General features: G+C 31.2%; 1 protein-coding gene across 1 annotated transcript; it reads right to left on the minus strand.

The window, feature by feature from the left end:
* Nucleotides 1-887: 887 nt before the first annotated feature.
* LOC123715221 (nose resistant to fluoxetine protein 6-like) lies at nt 888-13,213 on the minus strand. The gene is made up of 13 exons (XM_045670150.1): nt 13,110-13,213; nt 7,947-8,083; nt 7,564-7,716; nt 7,113-7,257; nt 6,858-6,975; nt 5,753-5,840; nt 5,201-5,367; nt 4,618-4,803; nt 4,153-4,332; nt 3,339-3,486; nt 2,660-2,843; nt 1,908-2,050; nt 888-1,562 (listed from the first exon to the last, which is right to left on the minus strand). Exons 1-13 carry the CDS (start codon nt 13,177-13,179, stop codon nt 1,380-1,382), a joined length of 1,902 nt encoding a protein of 633 aa, XP_045526106.1. The 5' UTR covers nt 13,180-13,213; the 3' UTR covers nt 888-1,379.
* Between the last annotated feature and the right edge of the window lie 709 nt (nt 13,214-13,922).

Here is a 13,922-nt window from a genome sequence, read left to right on the forward strand (position 1 = left end):
AACCGTGAAAATGTGCCCCCATTTATATATATTAATGGCCACATGAGGTTAGACGAAAATCCACAAATTCAATATATATTCATAAATTATTTATTTTGTATACTACCAGCGTTAATGGTATACTGCCACACGGACCAAACTTTAAATTTGTTTTAATGTTTCTTTTTATTATATTTATTATTACTATAATATAGTTCAAGTTGTAAATACTTTATATTTAATTGTTTTGTTTAGTTACATGAATACGAATTACGTTTTTAATCATATTTAAGGAGATTTATTATTTATTTTATTGAAAAAACTATTGTAGTAGAAAATAATAAATATCAAGGGTATGGAACTAGATAAGACGTATATTAATTATATTTTTTATGTTAATGAAAATCACTCAAAAATTGTTGCAACATTTGAACACCCTCAAGTCGAGATAATAAAAACTGGATCAGCTCATAATTTATTTATTTTATCTAGTTAAATAAAAAATAATAATATAATGATAGCCTTTATTCAAGTCCTTCACAACTCTCTATTTAAGAACACATTACAACCAGCGGCAATGGTTCGGGCAATGTACCCTGCCCATTGCTACTACAGCTTGGAGTTATAGGTCGCCTTTTAGCTTTTGGCTTTTCAAGGAGGCCATAAAAACACATGTAATCTTACAGATACTTGCTTACAATATATTTAAATAACGCTCATTTTTATTTATACTCCTACCAAAAGTGAAGCAACTTGTTTTGAATGATGAACGGCGACTTAAAAAATATCTGACTCCTAAATAAGCTAATAAATATATAAGTTTACTAATATTATATACTAAGCGAGTATAAATAAAATATATATTTTTTTATTTTAATACAAAAGATTGAAAATAAAATGTTTGAACGAGATGGCCAAGACATCTTTACAAAACACCATTATGCATAAAATACAATATTTCCATAACTAATAAAATAGGACTAAATATAAAAACATTTTTATGAATAATTTGATTTTAGTTAAAAATACTCTGTTGTCTTTTTTATAACCTGTATAACGAATGTAAGAGAAAAATTGGCACAAATATGAAACTTAGGTTTACCGCAATCGAAGGTTCGTTCGAGTTATAAAGCTTATTGGGAATTTAAGTGCTATTGTGAAACATTACAACATTACATGTTTCTCGCTTTGGCCTCGTCATTCTTAATCTAGCCTGACTTCTAGTCTTCTATTTTCAAATGTCAATGCCTGCGTAATATTATCTCTTGCCGTAATACTAGTAATCTAATCGGCAGTTACAAAACATTCTTTCGGACAATTAAAATAGTAGGCTTAGGGCTCCATTTATTTGGTTTAACAATTCTACATAAATAAATTATTCTACTCAGTTTTGCTTGCAACTACACTTCTGCGTTGCCGTTGTTCGACGGTTCCATTTTCACTGTGCTTGGTTCTACCGGAGGAGAAGGCATTGGGGCCTCAAATATAGCCTTCCACAATTGGACCATAGGTAACTCAATGATCAAGTACACAGGGACACACGCCAAGTATGTAAGGATCGTTGTTAGGATGACGAAACAGATCTGAAAAAAAACAAGTTGGAATGTGTAAAAAAAATTCACATTTAAAGGAGTAAAAAAACATTTTTGGACTTACAAACCTCTCGACTCATTCGTGACTATACTTATTTAAGAAGTTACTTTTTTAATATAAACAGAACTGAATTAAAATTAAAAATAGTGTGCGTGTATGACGTCTCTAAGGACGCCAAAATTTCCAATACTGTTTTATTGGTTATTGTTAGACAGATCAGCTTTCTGTGCCCGAAACGATTGGATTGTTTTCATCATGAGGTTCCTTCAGGAGCGTCATAATTGCGCACGTAACACCATCACATTACTAAATAACCAGACAGGAAACAAACTTACCATGGAAAATATAGAGATGTGTACAAGATTTGTGTTGCTTCCCATAATTAAACGCAGTACGATAAAGTGTATAGTATACGCGCAGTATGACAGTTTTCCCAGTACTCGAAAACCTCGCCACGAGCATATCTTTAAGAGTGGAGCTGAAAAATAAGTTAATAAAAAACACTTGTTTGTGATATGTCGATAAGTGGTTAGATTACGTAGACATTCAAGCGTGTGTTAAGTGTTAAAATAAATTTCTTCGCTTCTAGGCTTCTTGGGGAGCAGCGAAAGTGGAACGTATGAGAGCCATTAGGTTGATAGGAGTCGTGGCGGTCTGTAGCTGAATATGAAAGCTATACACCATTCAAACCATTTAATCACCATCTAAAGAAAGGTGATTGATTTTTTAAAGACAAGGAACAATTATAGCGTGGGAGAGTATACCATAAGTTTGACGACAATTATAAATAACTTAACTTATTGTTATGATTGATATGACATTTGCATGCTTATTTTTATATGGCCTATCGTGCGAATTTTTATGATTACTCAATCTGAAGGATTGATAATGAAAAATCCTTATACTCTATTAGGAAGTGGTAGTTTCTATGCAAAAAACTATTGATTGATTTATTATTTCTTTAAAATATATTCGTAAATAATAGAATAATTCGCGTTCCTTCAAGAAGTTGATAAAAGCTTACCATATGTATTATATTGTTTTAAATTTTAATTTATTCTGTATGATTCTTATATTTAATACTTACATTGACAGTTATTCGCGAAGCCCAAAATCATGAAGCTCATAAATAAAGCAATCAGGTTTCTATCCAAGGCGGAGTACACAGCCGTAGCCCACCATGGTGGTAAGTCATCACCCATAAAGATGACTCCTATTACTGAGACAACCAGACAGAGATGTAAGGAAATGTGACTGAGGGTGCAGAACCACTGAAAATTAAAAGATATAACACTATACATTAACTTTTGTTTTTGATACTTATACTCTTTCGAATTCACGTAAAGTGTATCAGAATTTATTTATTTTAATTGTACGATGTTTTTTTAAAATGAGCTAAAATTTGATGTAAGCCTTGTCCTAGCTTTATACTATTAAATTTTATCTATATTTATTTATTTTGTCAATGGGCATGATAGTAAAATCACACAGGTACACACGAAAATTACAATAAGAACAATAATTTGTGATTAAATGTGATTAGATCATATAAACATTTTATAAAATATCGCTCTGTTAATCTGTGCGTTAGAGAAGTGGAAATTTTATTCAACCTTCACGACAACTACATCCTACAGAATGTAAATCGGCCCTAAAGATGCGGTGCAATTTTGACTGGATTTTCTCTAAACCTGGACGGGAGGTGGCTTACTAGAGTTTTATTTGTATATATTACATACATATATTTATCCAAACATATATTTTACCTTCTTTTCATTCAGTTTGATTCCTTTTTCTTCATTGGAGTAGTGGATAAAACCTGTGGCGAGACCAGCGAAGAATCCAGGGTTCATCCAGGGTGCCAAATATATAATTGTCATACGGGGCCATCCTGTAAATAGTCTCCGAAGTACTCTAAAAAAAAAGTTTTAAGTTCGTTTATATATTTTCTAGACTTCAGTTGGGTTAATTTTTTTCTAGAGTATTACGATTTTATGTTAGTATGGTTTATCAAATTATGAGCAGTGTTGGCCATTTCGGTCATCCATGAAGTCGTAGGTTCTATTCCCAGCTGTGCAGCAATGGACTTTCTATGTGCGCATTTAACATTCGCTCGAACGGTGAAGGAAAACATCGTAACGAAACCGGCTTGCCTTAAACCCAGAAAGTCGACCACCTACTTGCCTATTAGATTAATAAGTGATCACGAAACAATCATATGATCAATATAAATAAACACGTAAATAAGAATTAAAGCGGTGACGAGGAATAGAGTTCTTATCCGCTAACTCCTACACTTAAATAGGCCGAATATCCAAAAGAATCTATCTACCAAAGATAGTATTAAGATTAAATATATCTTATTAAGAAATTGCTATAAATTTTTACATTTTCAACTTGTACACATTATGAACATAATAACTAAGTCGTAGGCTAAGACAGATGCAGAATTCATGAAGAGCGTGACTAAGGTTCTATATATTTTTCATACAATATCACTCATTATTTCTATAGAAGCGTGTCTAATACGCATGCTGTAGAAAAAATAACAATAATGAGCAAAGAGTCGTTGCCACTTACTCTGGAGGCTGTCCAACAATGATGGGAGGATATTCATAGACCCAATTGGTAGCGGCTGATGCTATACCAGGAGCAATGAACAAGGGAAGTAGTATAGGTAATGCCATCTTTCGGTAGCGAACCAGAACGAGTAGCAACAGCATACCGACGATGTGGAACTGCATGTCAGCACCTACATACCTAAAATTAAACAAAAAAACTCGATTAATTCAAATTTATTTTATTTATATCAAAATCAAATGAAAAGAAACATAACTAAAGCAAGAGCGATACATTGTGAAAACACCTAATCCTTGACAAACTTTCTACTTGGTTATGTAAAGATAAAATGTTTTTTTCGTTTTACTTATTAGTTATAAGAGATACTTTTCACTTCAAAACATACATACAAGCTTAAAAACTTATCTGTCCTACTAAATCTAATACTATATTTATTTACATTACATAATTTATTTTATTACATACCATAAATGACTCAAGCAAAACCGCTCTGTTCCGATGAGGTTTTGTGCGAAGAACAAATAGTACCACCAGATTTCTGAGCACTCTTGTGCCTCCTTCTCCACGACCCAAGACCAGTGGGGTCCCGATCCCATCAATGGGAACCATGCCATTGTGAACCATAATACAAATATCACCACTGGGGCTAACCTGGAACGAACGTCAGTTGAACAATATGACTGAATAAAAAATAAAAAAATGCTCTGCGATGCGATGGTCTTGATTACTGTTAAAGTTAAATTCAAGCGCCTTACGTTTTTGGTTCTTTTATGTTTAAAAATTAAGGCGCTAACATCTGCAAACTTAAAAGAGATATCTGATCCCAATTCCGAAGCGTGACGCGTCTTCCACCAACTTTGTCTTTTGACTAATAATAAGCAAATTAAATGCGCTATCATATCCTTCTAGATTCTTACTACCAAAGTTTTCATAACAATTTATTCTAAAGGACTTAAAACTTAAACCCGAACCGAATCCGGCCCCGAAGGTTCTCAATTCGAATGGTAATTTTACCTTTTGTATTTCTATAATAGATTTTGGTACTAACCTGAACCAACGGTTAGCTATTGAATAAAAGCATCCAAATATAGTAATTTTTCGTTTTTCAGATACTATTAACGTCATGTAAGCTGTCATGAAGCCTGTCATCACGAAGAAAGCTTGGAGGAGGAGAGGCGAATTCATCAGGACCTTCCACACAAACTGGTCGTAGAACTGAAATATAATAATTATAACGGTTTTACGATACGACAAAAGAGGAAGATTTTATAACTACTTTTATTTTTCTTGGTATTCAGTTTTGTAAAAATTATGTTCATAATTAGTAAAATCTTAAAAAGTTAATATTTAAGAATTTATATTTTTTTTTCAGATAAGCCTTCTGTGCCATTGACTTTGTCAACGATATTTGAGATAAATATACTAGTCTTCTCGAAGTGTTAATATTTTTTTATGTAATAGACGACAAACGTCAAGAGGCTCGCTTGATGTTAAGTGATACCGCCGCCCATAGACACTCACATTGCCAGAAGGCTCGCAAGTGCGTTGCCAGCCATACTCAATAAGCTGACGCTGAAAATATACATATAAAATTACTAACCCTTTCTATGAACTCCGGATTGTCGGTGTACGCATACGCGTGTATCAATATAATATGTGTGAAAAACACACTCTGTATACCCAATACTCTGAAATAAATAATATATATAAGTCGTGGAGACCTTTGTGAGCTCCAAGTGGCCGATACGGGAAGGTGCCGCTCTCTATTTTCAGACGCCATAGCCCACTTTGGGTCGGTACTATTACGATGTTATATATTTATATAGGTGCGGTGATATACAGTATACAGCTAAGCTCAAAGTCAAAAATCATTTATTCATATAGGTAAAAAAATGTACACTTATGAACGTCAATAAAAAAGAAATATGTATTAAATGCTTCTAATTTTATGTTTAATGCCAGTTCTCAAATCAAGTACGTAGAACGGAAGAGAAGAACTGGCAACAAACTCTCCGCCACGATTTTTAATCGTTTAACTCTTTTTTTTGTACAACACAACGTTTGTAAGTATCTGCAACCATCACACCACGTTCCACATGAAATCAGCAGGAGGCATGGTGAAATAGGAGCACGCACTTACATTCTCGTGGGAACAACACGCAAATACATAGTCAAAAATAACTAATATCATCGCATACACGAATTCAAGTTCGATCAGTCACCCGTAGCACCCGTTTACGAGTATCACGCATGGCCAGCTGGCCCCCTCGCCATATTTTAGGGAGAGAAACAACCCGACGCATGGACGCCGCCTCATGCACGTAACTCCTTATTTAAGACTAAAATTGTTATGTTTTCTGTTTGAAATTGAATACATATGACTAAACATTATATCTCATAGAGACTTGCAAAGATAAATGGATAGCCGTAGCCACAAATAGTGGCAGACATCCTCAATAAACATAACCTTTTTATTAAACTTTATTATTATTTTAAACATAATTTTATTTCAAAAGAAAACCCAATGTTTTAAATATATTCCGAATATAAAGTAATTGGTGTTAATAAACGATTAAATTATCAATTTGTATGTTGTCTATGTTATATTGAAAGGTCGTATGACTTGTTCTAAGACTTGATTGGACCTTGAATTTACAATTAAAGTTATTAGTTTAAACGTGTCGAAAATTAAAGAAAAAACCTACTTTATTCCGTCGAAACCAGCGAAACAATTGAGACGAGATTCGCTTTTTGGATCGGATCTAGAGCGTGTCAAAATTTCCCAGTTCTTCTTGAGAGAAAATGCCATTAAATATCTGTTACCTGAAATTAGTGATCTATTATTACGGCACGATAAACAAAATGTGGTAATTGTCTTGAGTACTTTTATGGCGTGATTTGGCTTCACGCGGCCTATTACTGGATGGATTTAATTTAAACTAGAATGTTATTACGCCTACCCATTTTTGGATCCACAAAACTGACCACGGTGGCAGCAACAATTATTACCAAAAGTGTAATCATTATGACCGCCATGACCCGAGCTGACTTCGACACACGCGAAACGCCGGCCGTATTGCACCATTTCGCCGATACGACTTCTGCCTGAAAACATCATAAAATATTTTAGTAATTAAGAAATAAATTATAAATTCAATTATTCTATTTAAATATTTAGTCATATTACTCGTAAATTTAGTATATTCACATTAATGTTAGCAAATATTTCTTTCAACTTTTATGTATCAATTGTGCCGGCCAAAGGCTGAGATGTAGATCTAGAAAATAAGTTTTCGGAGCGTTGGTGGGACAAAATTGGGATACAGTGTGACTGGAGAAAACAATCTCGATTATTGACTCAATTGACTCGCACTGTCACAAACATTTGTTAAGATGTTAAATGTCTAATACCTCGAGATCGTAAGCTTTGATATTCTCGTCGATGCAGCCCTGGGCAGCTTCAACTAAATTCTCTGTATTATTTTTCCCGGGACATCTTGATACGCATACACCACGATGGATTTGTGTTCTATTATAGTGCTTATACATCTCTGACGAGTATAGCTGTAATATAAACATTAAATTAATATTCACAAAAGTTGTAATGATTATCAAAAAATAATTGAAGAAGAACGGCTTAACATATATAAAAAGCACAACTTTTTCAATTTTTTTTTATTTTAGTATTTTCTTTTTCATTTGCTATACAAACTAACGTAAAGTATTTAGTCATTCGTTTAGAATGTATACTTTTGTTTTAAGATTATGATTATGAAAAATTATGAAAAAATTACTTCTAAAACATCAAGAAGTGGTGAAGGTTTGCTAGAGTGAAGTACGGCGTCGACAATGCAGTATTTGTCCATAGGCCGCTGACATGACCCCCAGTCGTCTAAACTGAAGAAAGGTGGAAACCATTCTAATAGTGTCGCTGGAATTAAAACAAATGATTATTTAACTTTAAATGAACAAAATAGGAAAACACATCTTGCTTTGCCATACAAAATCTTAGCTTTAATAAATGAATTACAAACAAACAAGAGGCACAGAATAAGGTGGTAACAAATGTATGTAAACTAAAGTGTAGATCTCCCTTATAAAGGAAGAGGAAACCTCAGATTTGTTGCTACACTATCACCCTTTCATGGTTAATATTTAGGTTAAATAGCCTTAGAACGAACCAACGTATAACTCTTCGTTTATGTGTTACGTATTAGAATAGTAACAATACAATTCAAGATATTGTTTTTATATGTTCATAAGCTACACTAATCTGCGGTAAGATCTAGATGTTTGAGGTTCAATTGATCCAGATTTGCCATAAAACGTATTTGTATTCACAGCGCTATTGATAGAATATACTGACGTAGCGTATAGAAAGTTCAAAAGTTCTAATTTCAAATTAAATTTATAAACACTTTTTGGTTTCAAAAGGTTTTAAAGGCCAGAGTACCAGTCTGTGAAGGTTTATTCAAATGATAATCGAATAGTTGTATAAATTAATGTTCAACTTAGGTAGATGACGGTTTTGCAGGGCCGTAACATGTTTGAGCTTTTAATTAATGTGACAAAATAGGCGAGGACGCAATTATCCCTTTCGAATTATTATTTTGCTGTTAGCTGAATTAGTAGAACAGCTAAGCCACTTTTGTTTGTACAATTTATACATTAGTACAGAAATAAGTGTGATTTGGTGTTAAACTACAGTAAAAGCTCTTTATTCGCGGAGTATTAGTTTCATAAATATGTCGCGAATACGAAATAGTACTTTATATGGGATTATAGGGTATACGTTCATGTTACGGTGACAAAAAAAAATAGATAGACAAAGATAGAAAAAAAATGATTGACCATATTGATTAATTAGTATCTTCAGGCTTAGGCAATGGTTTAAAGAATTTTGTAGTTTTTATTCAAGTGTTGAAGGCGAACATGGTCAGAAAGTCCATTGGTTTACAGCCTGGGCTTGAACCTATGACTTCAGAGTTTTTTTATTATTAAATTATTTTGAAAAAAAGCTTGTAGCATTTTTATTCGGTTTAAATATACAATCTAACCTCTTTATTTAATAAAAATATTGACTTGAATGACTCAATCTTTTTTGTAATGCTCATTTCACTTAACATAGAGACTATGGAAGGTCAAAAGTTGAGCATGCTATTTCGCAAAAAGACCGGTTTTTAGAACAGATTAAAACCGGTAAAATATAGAATGTTGAAAAGACATTTAATGAATAGTTAGGTTTAGCAATCTTTCGAAGGTCTGCTCGCATCTCTTTACGAGAATATCTAAAATTTCCGCTTGATGTAAGCCTTTTCCAAGGTCTCTATTAAAATTTAAAATAGTGTATTAATTTGCTATAAACTAACGACTAGTCCATATAACGTGTTTCTTGTTAAAACTATGTATTTCTTTACTCCACACCTTTCAAGATTATAATTTTATTCCAAAAGTTGATTTGATAATAACACAGTTAAATGTAGTTATAATGTATAATATGTATTTTATTAAATTATTCAAGTGATACTTCTTTACCGGCGTTAGAAAAAAATTTACTGTCAGATTCTTCGGTTAAGCGTTACATTTTTCCGTTACGCGCCATATTTTTCCTCTCCCTACCACGGTTGATTCGAAGAGATTCGTAGCCATTCATAACAAAAATATATACTAACGATAACAATGATAGTAATTATTGTATTACAATTAATGAATTTCTGTAATAATCTTAGTAGTAATAAGGTCAAATGAATTTTTGTATTCATGTCTATGATTATAAAAGCCTTTTTTTTAAACCTAATTAACTTTTATTTAACCAATTTCTGTAATGTTAATAGAAGATCAATTTTTCTAAAAATAAGGTCATAAATAAGTTTCTTCACTTCTTTCGTGTGTTCGCACATTTTATTTAACTAATTATAATACTAGCAAAACCAATAATACAAATACAAATCATCAAATTGTACCTATACCATACAATCCGAAAAAGTTGTCAATTTTTTTTATATTTATTCCGGGTCTGATGCAAACGTTTCTAGTTTAAAAACACTTTTATATGCAAATAATAGGTTTCAAGATTATTTAAGACCGGCTTAGTGCGTTTTTTCTATATTAAGAATTAAATAATAATCACGAATAATGAATGAGTTTTGATTAGTACTCATTCGTTACATACCTTTAATATATTTAAAAATACTATGTAAATTAGTCTTGATATTAACATACATTATAGTTATAGCCTATATATTTGCCATAAATTAATGTAGTGCTTATCGATATTGATAGTAATGGCAATATAATTCTAACAAGTTTATGTCTTAACCATGAATATTTGTTATATTGTGTAATTATATGTTGTGACTTGATCTTATATATGTAAGTATTTCGACGAAATTTTTCACACAACATCCTTGTCTTTGATCATTTTTATTTCATAGACGTGTAGGTGATCAGCCTTCTGTCTAACTCATGACGTCGATTTTTGGATTTGAGACTTGCCGGTTTCCTCACGATATTTTCCTTCACCGTACGAGTGTAATAAAATGTTTTTGTTTCAACAAATATGGTTATTTTATATTCGTACTCATAAATAGATATTTGTATAGCTTGGTAAAAGTTGTCAAACGTTATAACCGGCTGCGAGCTTACGAGAAAAAAAAATTATGGACCACGTAACACTAGTTTTTTATAGCTGAAATGATACAAATAGCAAATTATAGGAATATTAAAAAATATAATTTAATGTTTATTATGCATTTACTATTTTTTTTACATGAAATTTAGAAATGTCGTAAAATTACGGAAATAAATAAATAATGTGTAAAATTTTAACCAAAAAACTTTCTTACGCCTACATTTGATAATATTTAAAGATAATTTAAGGAAAACAAAAACGTAATATTTGTTCCTATCCTTTAAGCCATAATTATAATTATTAACTAATAATTTCTTCATAATATATACAACATAAATAGATTTCAAAGCGATGATTTTAAGTTTAATTGACATAGTATAAAAATTGATAGAGATTTTACTTTTAATACTACTTATAAGTTTAATTCATATTGTCTGAATTCTAGTCAAAATACATAAGGAGTCTAAGGGTATGATTTAGATACGAGACTTGGCGCGAAAACTGACTTACGTCAAAAATGCATTGATCTTGACATAAGTCAGAAGTCTCGTGTCTGAATTCCTTTTTGGATGAACCAAAATGCGATTGCTGCCTTTAGACCAATACAATTCTTACAAAAGTTTTACACTGTCGTCGTATAGCTGTATTCTAAATAAATGAATGTATTTTTTGTCAATTAGTATAATTCATTTCTAGAGGTGTTTAATTTATCAAGAATTACATTTACAAGGCATCATTATATTATAACGTACAATTTATCTGTCTTGTATCTTTTAATTTGTTTATATTTATGCCATTCTAATATTCTGGAGGTTATTTAACAAACAAACCGGACTCTTTTAGAAGGTATGTTGAGTGTTACTAACATATAACTATATATATTTATATATATTAAATTTAATTACAGCCGTGATTTGCAAATTCAATTTACCGACCATGGATAAAATTCTCAAATAATAGTATAAATGATATCAAAATGTCATTCACCTTTGGAAGGTTTTGTAGTTTTTTTTTCTATAATGGCAATAGTTTAAACTTTATGCCAGTTTAAATTTTGTAGGTTCTATACTACTACTACACATATTTTTTTTGTACTTTCTTCAGAGATAGATTTCTATCTATCTTCTATATTCTTAAATTGCACACAAGGATGCTCAGTAAAACAAATATAATTTTATAATTTACATATTTACTAAAATCTGTATTACTTAATTACATTTTTGAACGTCCAAGGGCACAAGTGTGGGTCAAGTTGCATCACTACACAACACCAAGTGGTCATTTCAACACGATTACATTAAGTTATTGACTTAATATTTTTATAGTAGTCTTAACCTTTGTGGGGTTTGGGACATATTAGTAGGAACATGTTTAGAAAATGTCGCAACGCACCTTTGAATATATCTATAAACTTAGTTTTTGAGTCTATCACATGTGTATGCATGCCTCGAAAAGCGAAAAGCCTCTAGATAGATATTTTTTTATTTTAAATTGAAAATAATTCTACACAATGTAATAAATTATTAGATCAAAAATATCGCAATACAACGACGAAACGCCAGAATTGAAGGCACACTGCCACAGGAACCAAACTTTTAAATTAGTTTTATTTTTATTATTAATTATTATTATTACTATGTTGGTTAAGAATATTGTAAATGCTTTATATTTGAATATCGGATATAAATCAAAATAATGTCAATCGTCCATTTAAGTTTGATAATGAATTTGACTTTTTGTTATTCTTCATCGTAATTTTAAGATTTTTTATATTAATAGCACACATTTTATTAATCGTCAGAAAACCATAGTAACCAAGATATCTCTGAGGCACGAGAGAACCATTACTTCTATTTTTTATTAATCTTTAATAACTTGACATAATAGGATGAATAATTCATATGCCTACGTTTTTTAAACTAACATATAATGCTTGTTATACTAAAGCTTAAGGTAAAGCTCGCTTGCTATGTGTTAACTGTTAGTCTTTAAACTGTTTCTATGAATTAAGAAAATTTTCAGATTGAATTGTCACACACATGTTAATGTTCTGTTTTAAATAAAAAGATGAAGTTACACAATTTATGTATTATAACTGTTATATTAAGTACGCACGTAGAATTTAACAAACTTACTTTTATCAGTTTTAAAAACTAGCGTCTACTATGTATTAAATAGTTCTAAAGAAATAATATGTATTACAATTATTAGTAAGATATATATGCATCAATGTATATATTAATAAGTTTCGTATGTGTTATAGATAGCAATCTAGATGCAAGGAAGCTATTTATAAATGTATTCTAATATACAAAAATTAGATTACCATTCAATTCAGTTTTGCTAGCAAAACTTCCAACGCACACAGCCAAAATAAAAAATAAACTACACTGCATTTTATCCTCACTTCACAAGACGTCTACAAAACTCGTCCACCGGCACACAAATGCTCAATTATTTCAACATCATTCATTCCATTCATTTTTTTTAAAATCTCATGACCATAATATTTAATACGAAATCATGAGTTATCGAAAAAAATATTTCCTACAATTGAATTTTTCGAAAGGTACAGAGTCCCTCCTAATATTGTAGATAATTATTTAAAGTTATTATTATATTATAGGTAAAATTGTTGTATTCCTTTCGTACAAATCATTATAGTCAATGATTCAAAACAATTAATTTTACTATTTATTTATTGTTTTAGCTTAAGTTGGATGTAGGCAGAGTTTCCTTCCCGATAATGAAACATAAAAAAAAATATTATTTTTCATTAAGGCGGGAGGCAAATAATTAATTTTATAAACACAATTTAGTGATTTATATTATATTTACTTGTTTATAAATGAATATCAACGTAAGTAAAAATTACTTAAATCAATTTAAAAAGTTTGTCCTTGTAGCACTGTAACTTTAGTGCTGGTAACATTTCGCTATATTGCAATACCTGTACCTTTAGAGAGGAAAGTACTAGTTCTGACCTGTACTGTGTAGTCGCCAAATAAAACCGGCGGCTCACTTGTACTCCATGGCTCGGGGTTCTCCAAAGAAAAAGAAACAAATTTCGAGACAAATTTTAAATTTATTTTTTCTTTCTCTAACCAAAGTGCCGGGACACACACTTATCGATTACGGC

The sequence above is a fragment of the Pieris brassicae genome, chromosome 10 (genome assembly GCF_905147105.1).
Source record: "Pieris brassicae chromosome 10, ilPieBrab1.1, whole genome shotgun sequence".
Taxonomy (NCBI): Eukaryota; Metazoa; Arthropoda; class Insecta; order Lepidoptera; family Pieridae; genus Pieris; species Pieris brassicae.

Coding starts and splice junctions, on each gene's coding strand:
- LOC123715221 (XM_045670150.1), bottom strand. CDS start 13,179: ATGCAGTGTAGTTTATTTTTTATTTTGGCTGTGTGCGTTGGAAGTTTT. Junction 6,976..7,112: donor TTTTGTGGATCCAAAAATGG/GTAGGCGTAATA, acceptor CACTAATTTCAG/GTAACAGATATTTAATGGCA. Junction 5,368..5,752: donor ATCCGGAGTTCATAGAAAGG/GTTAGTAATTTT, acceptor ATTATATTTCAG/TTCTACGACCAGTTTGTGTG.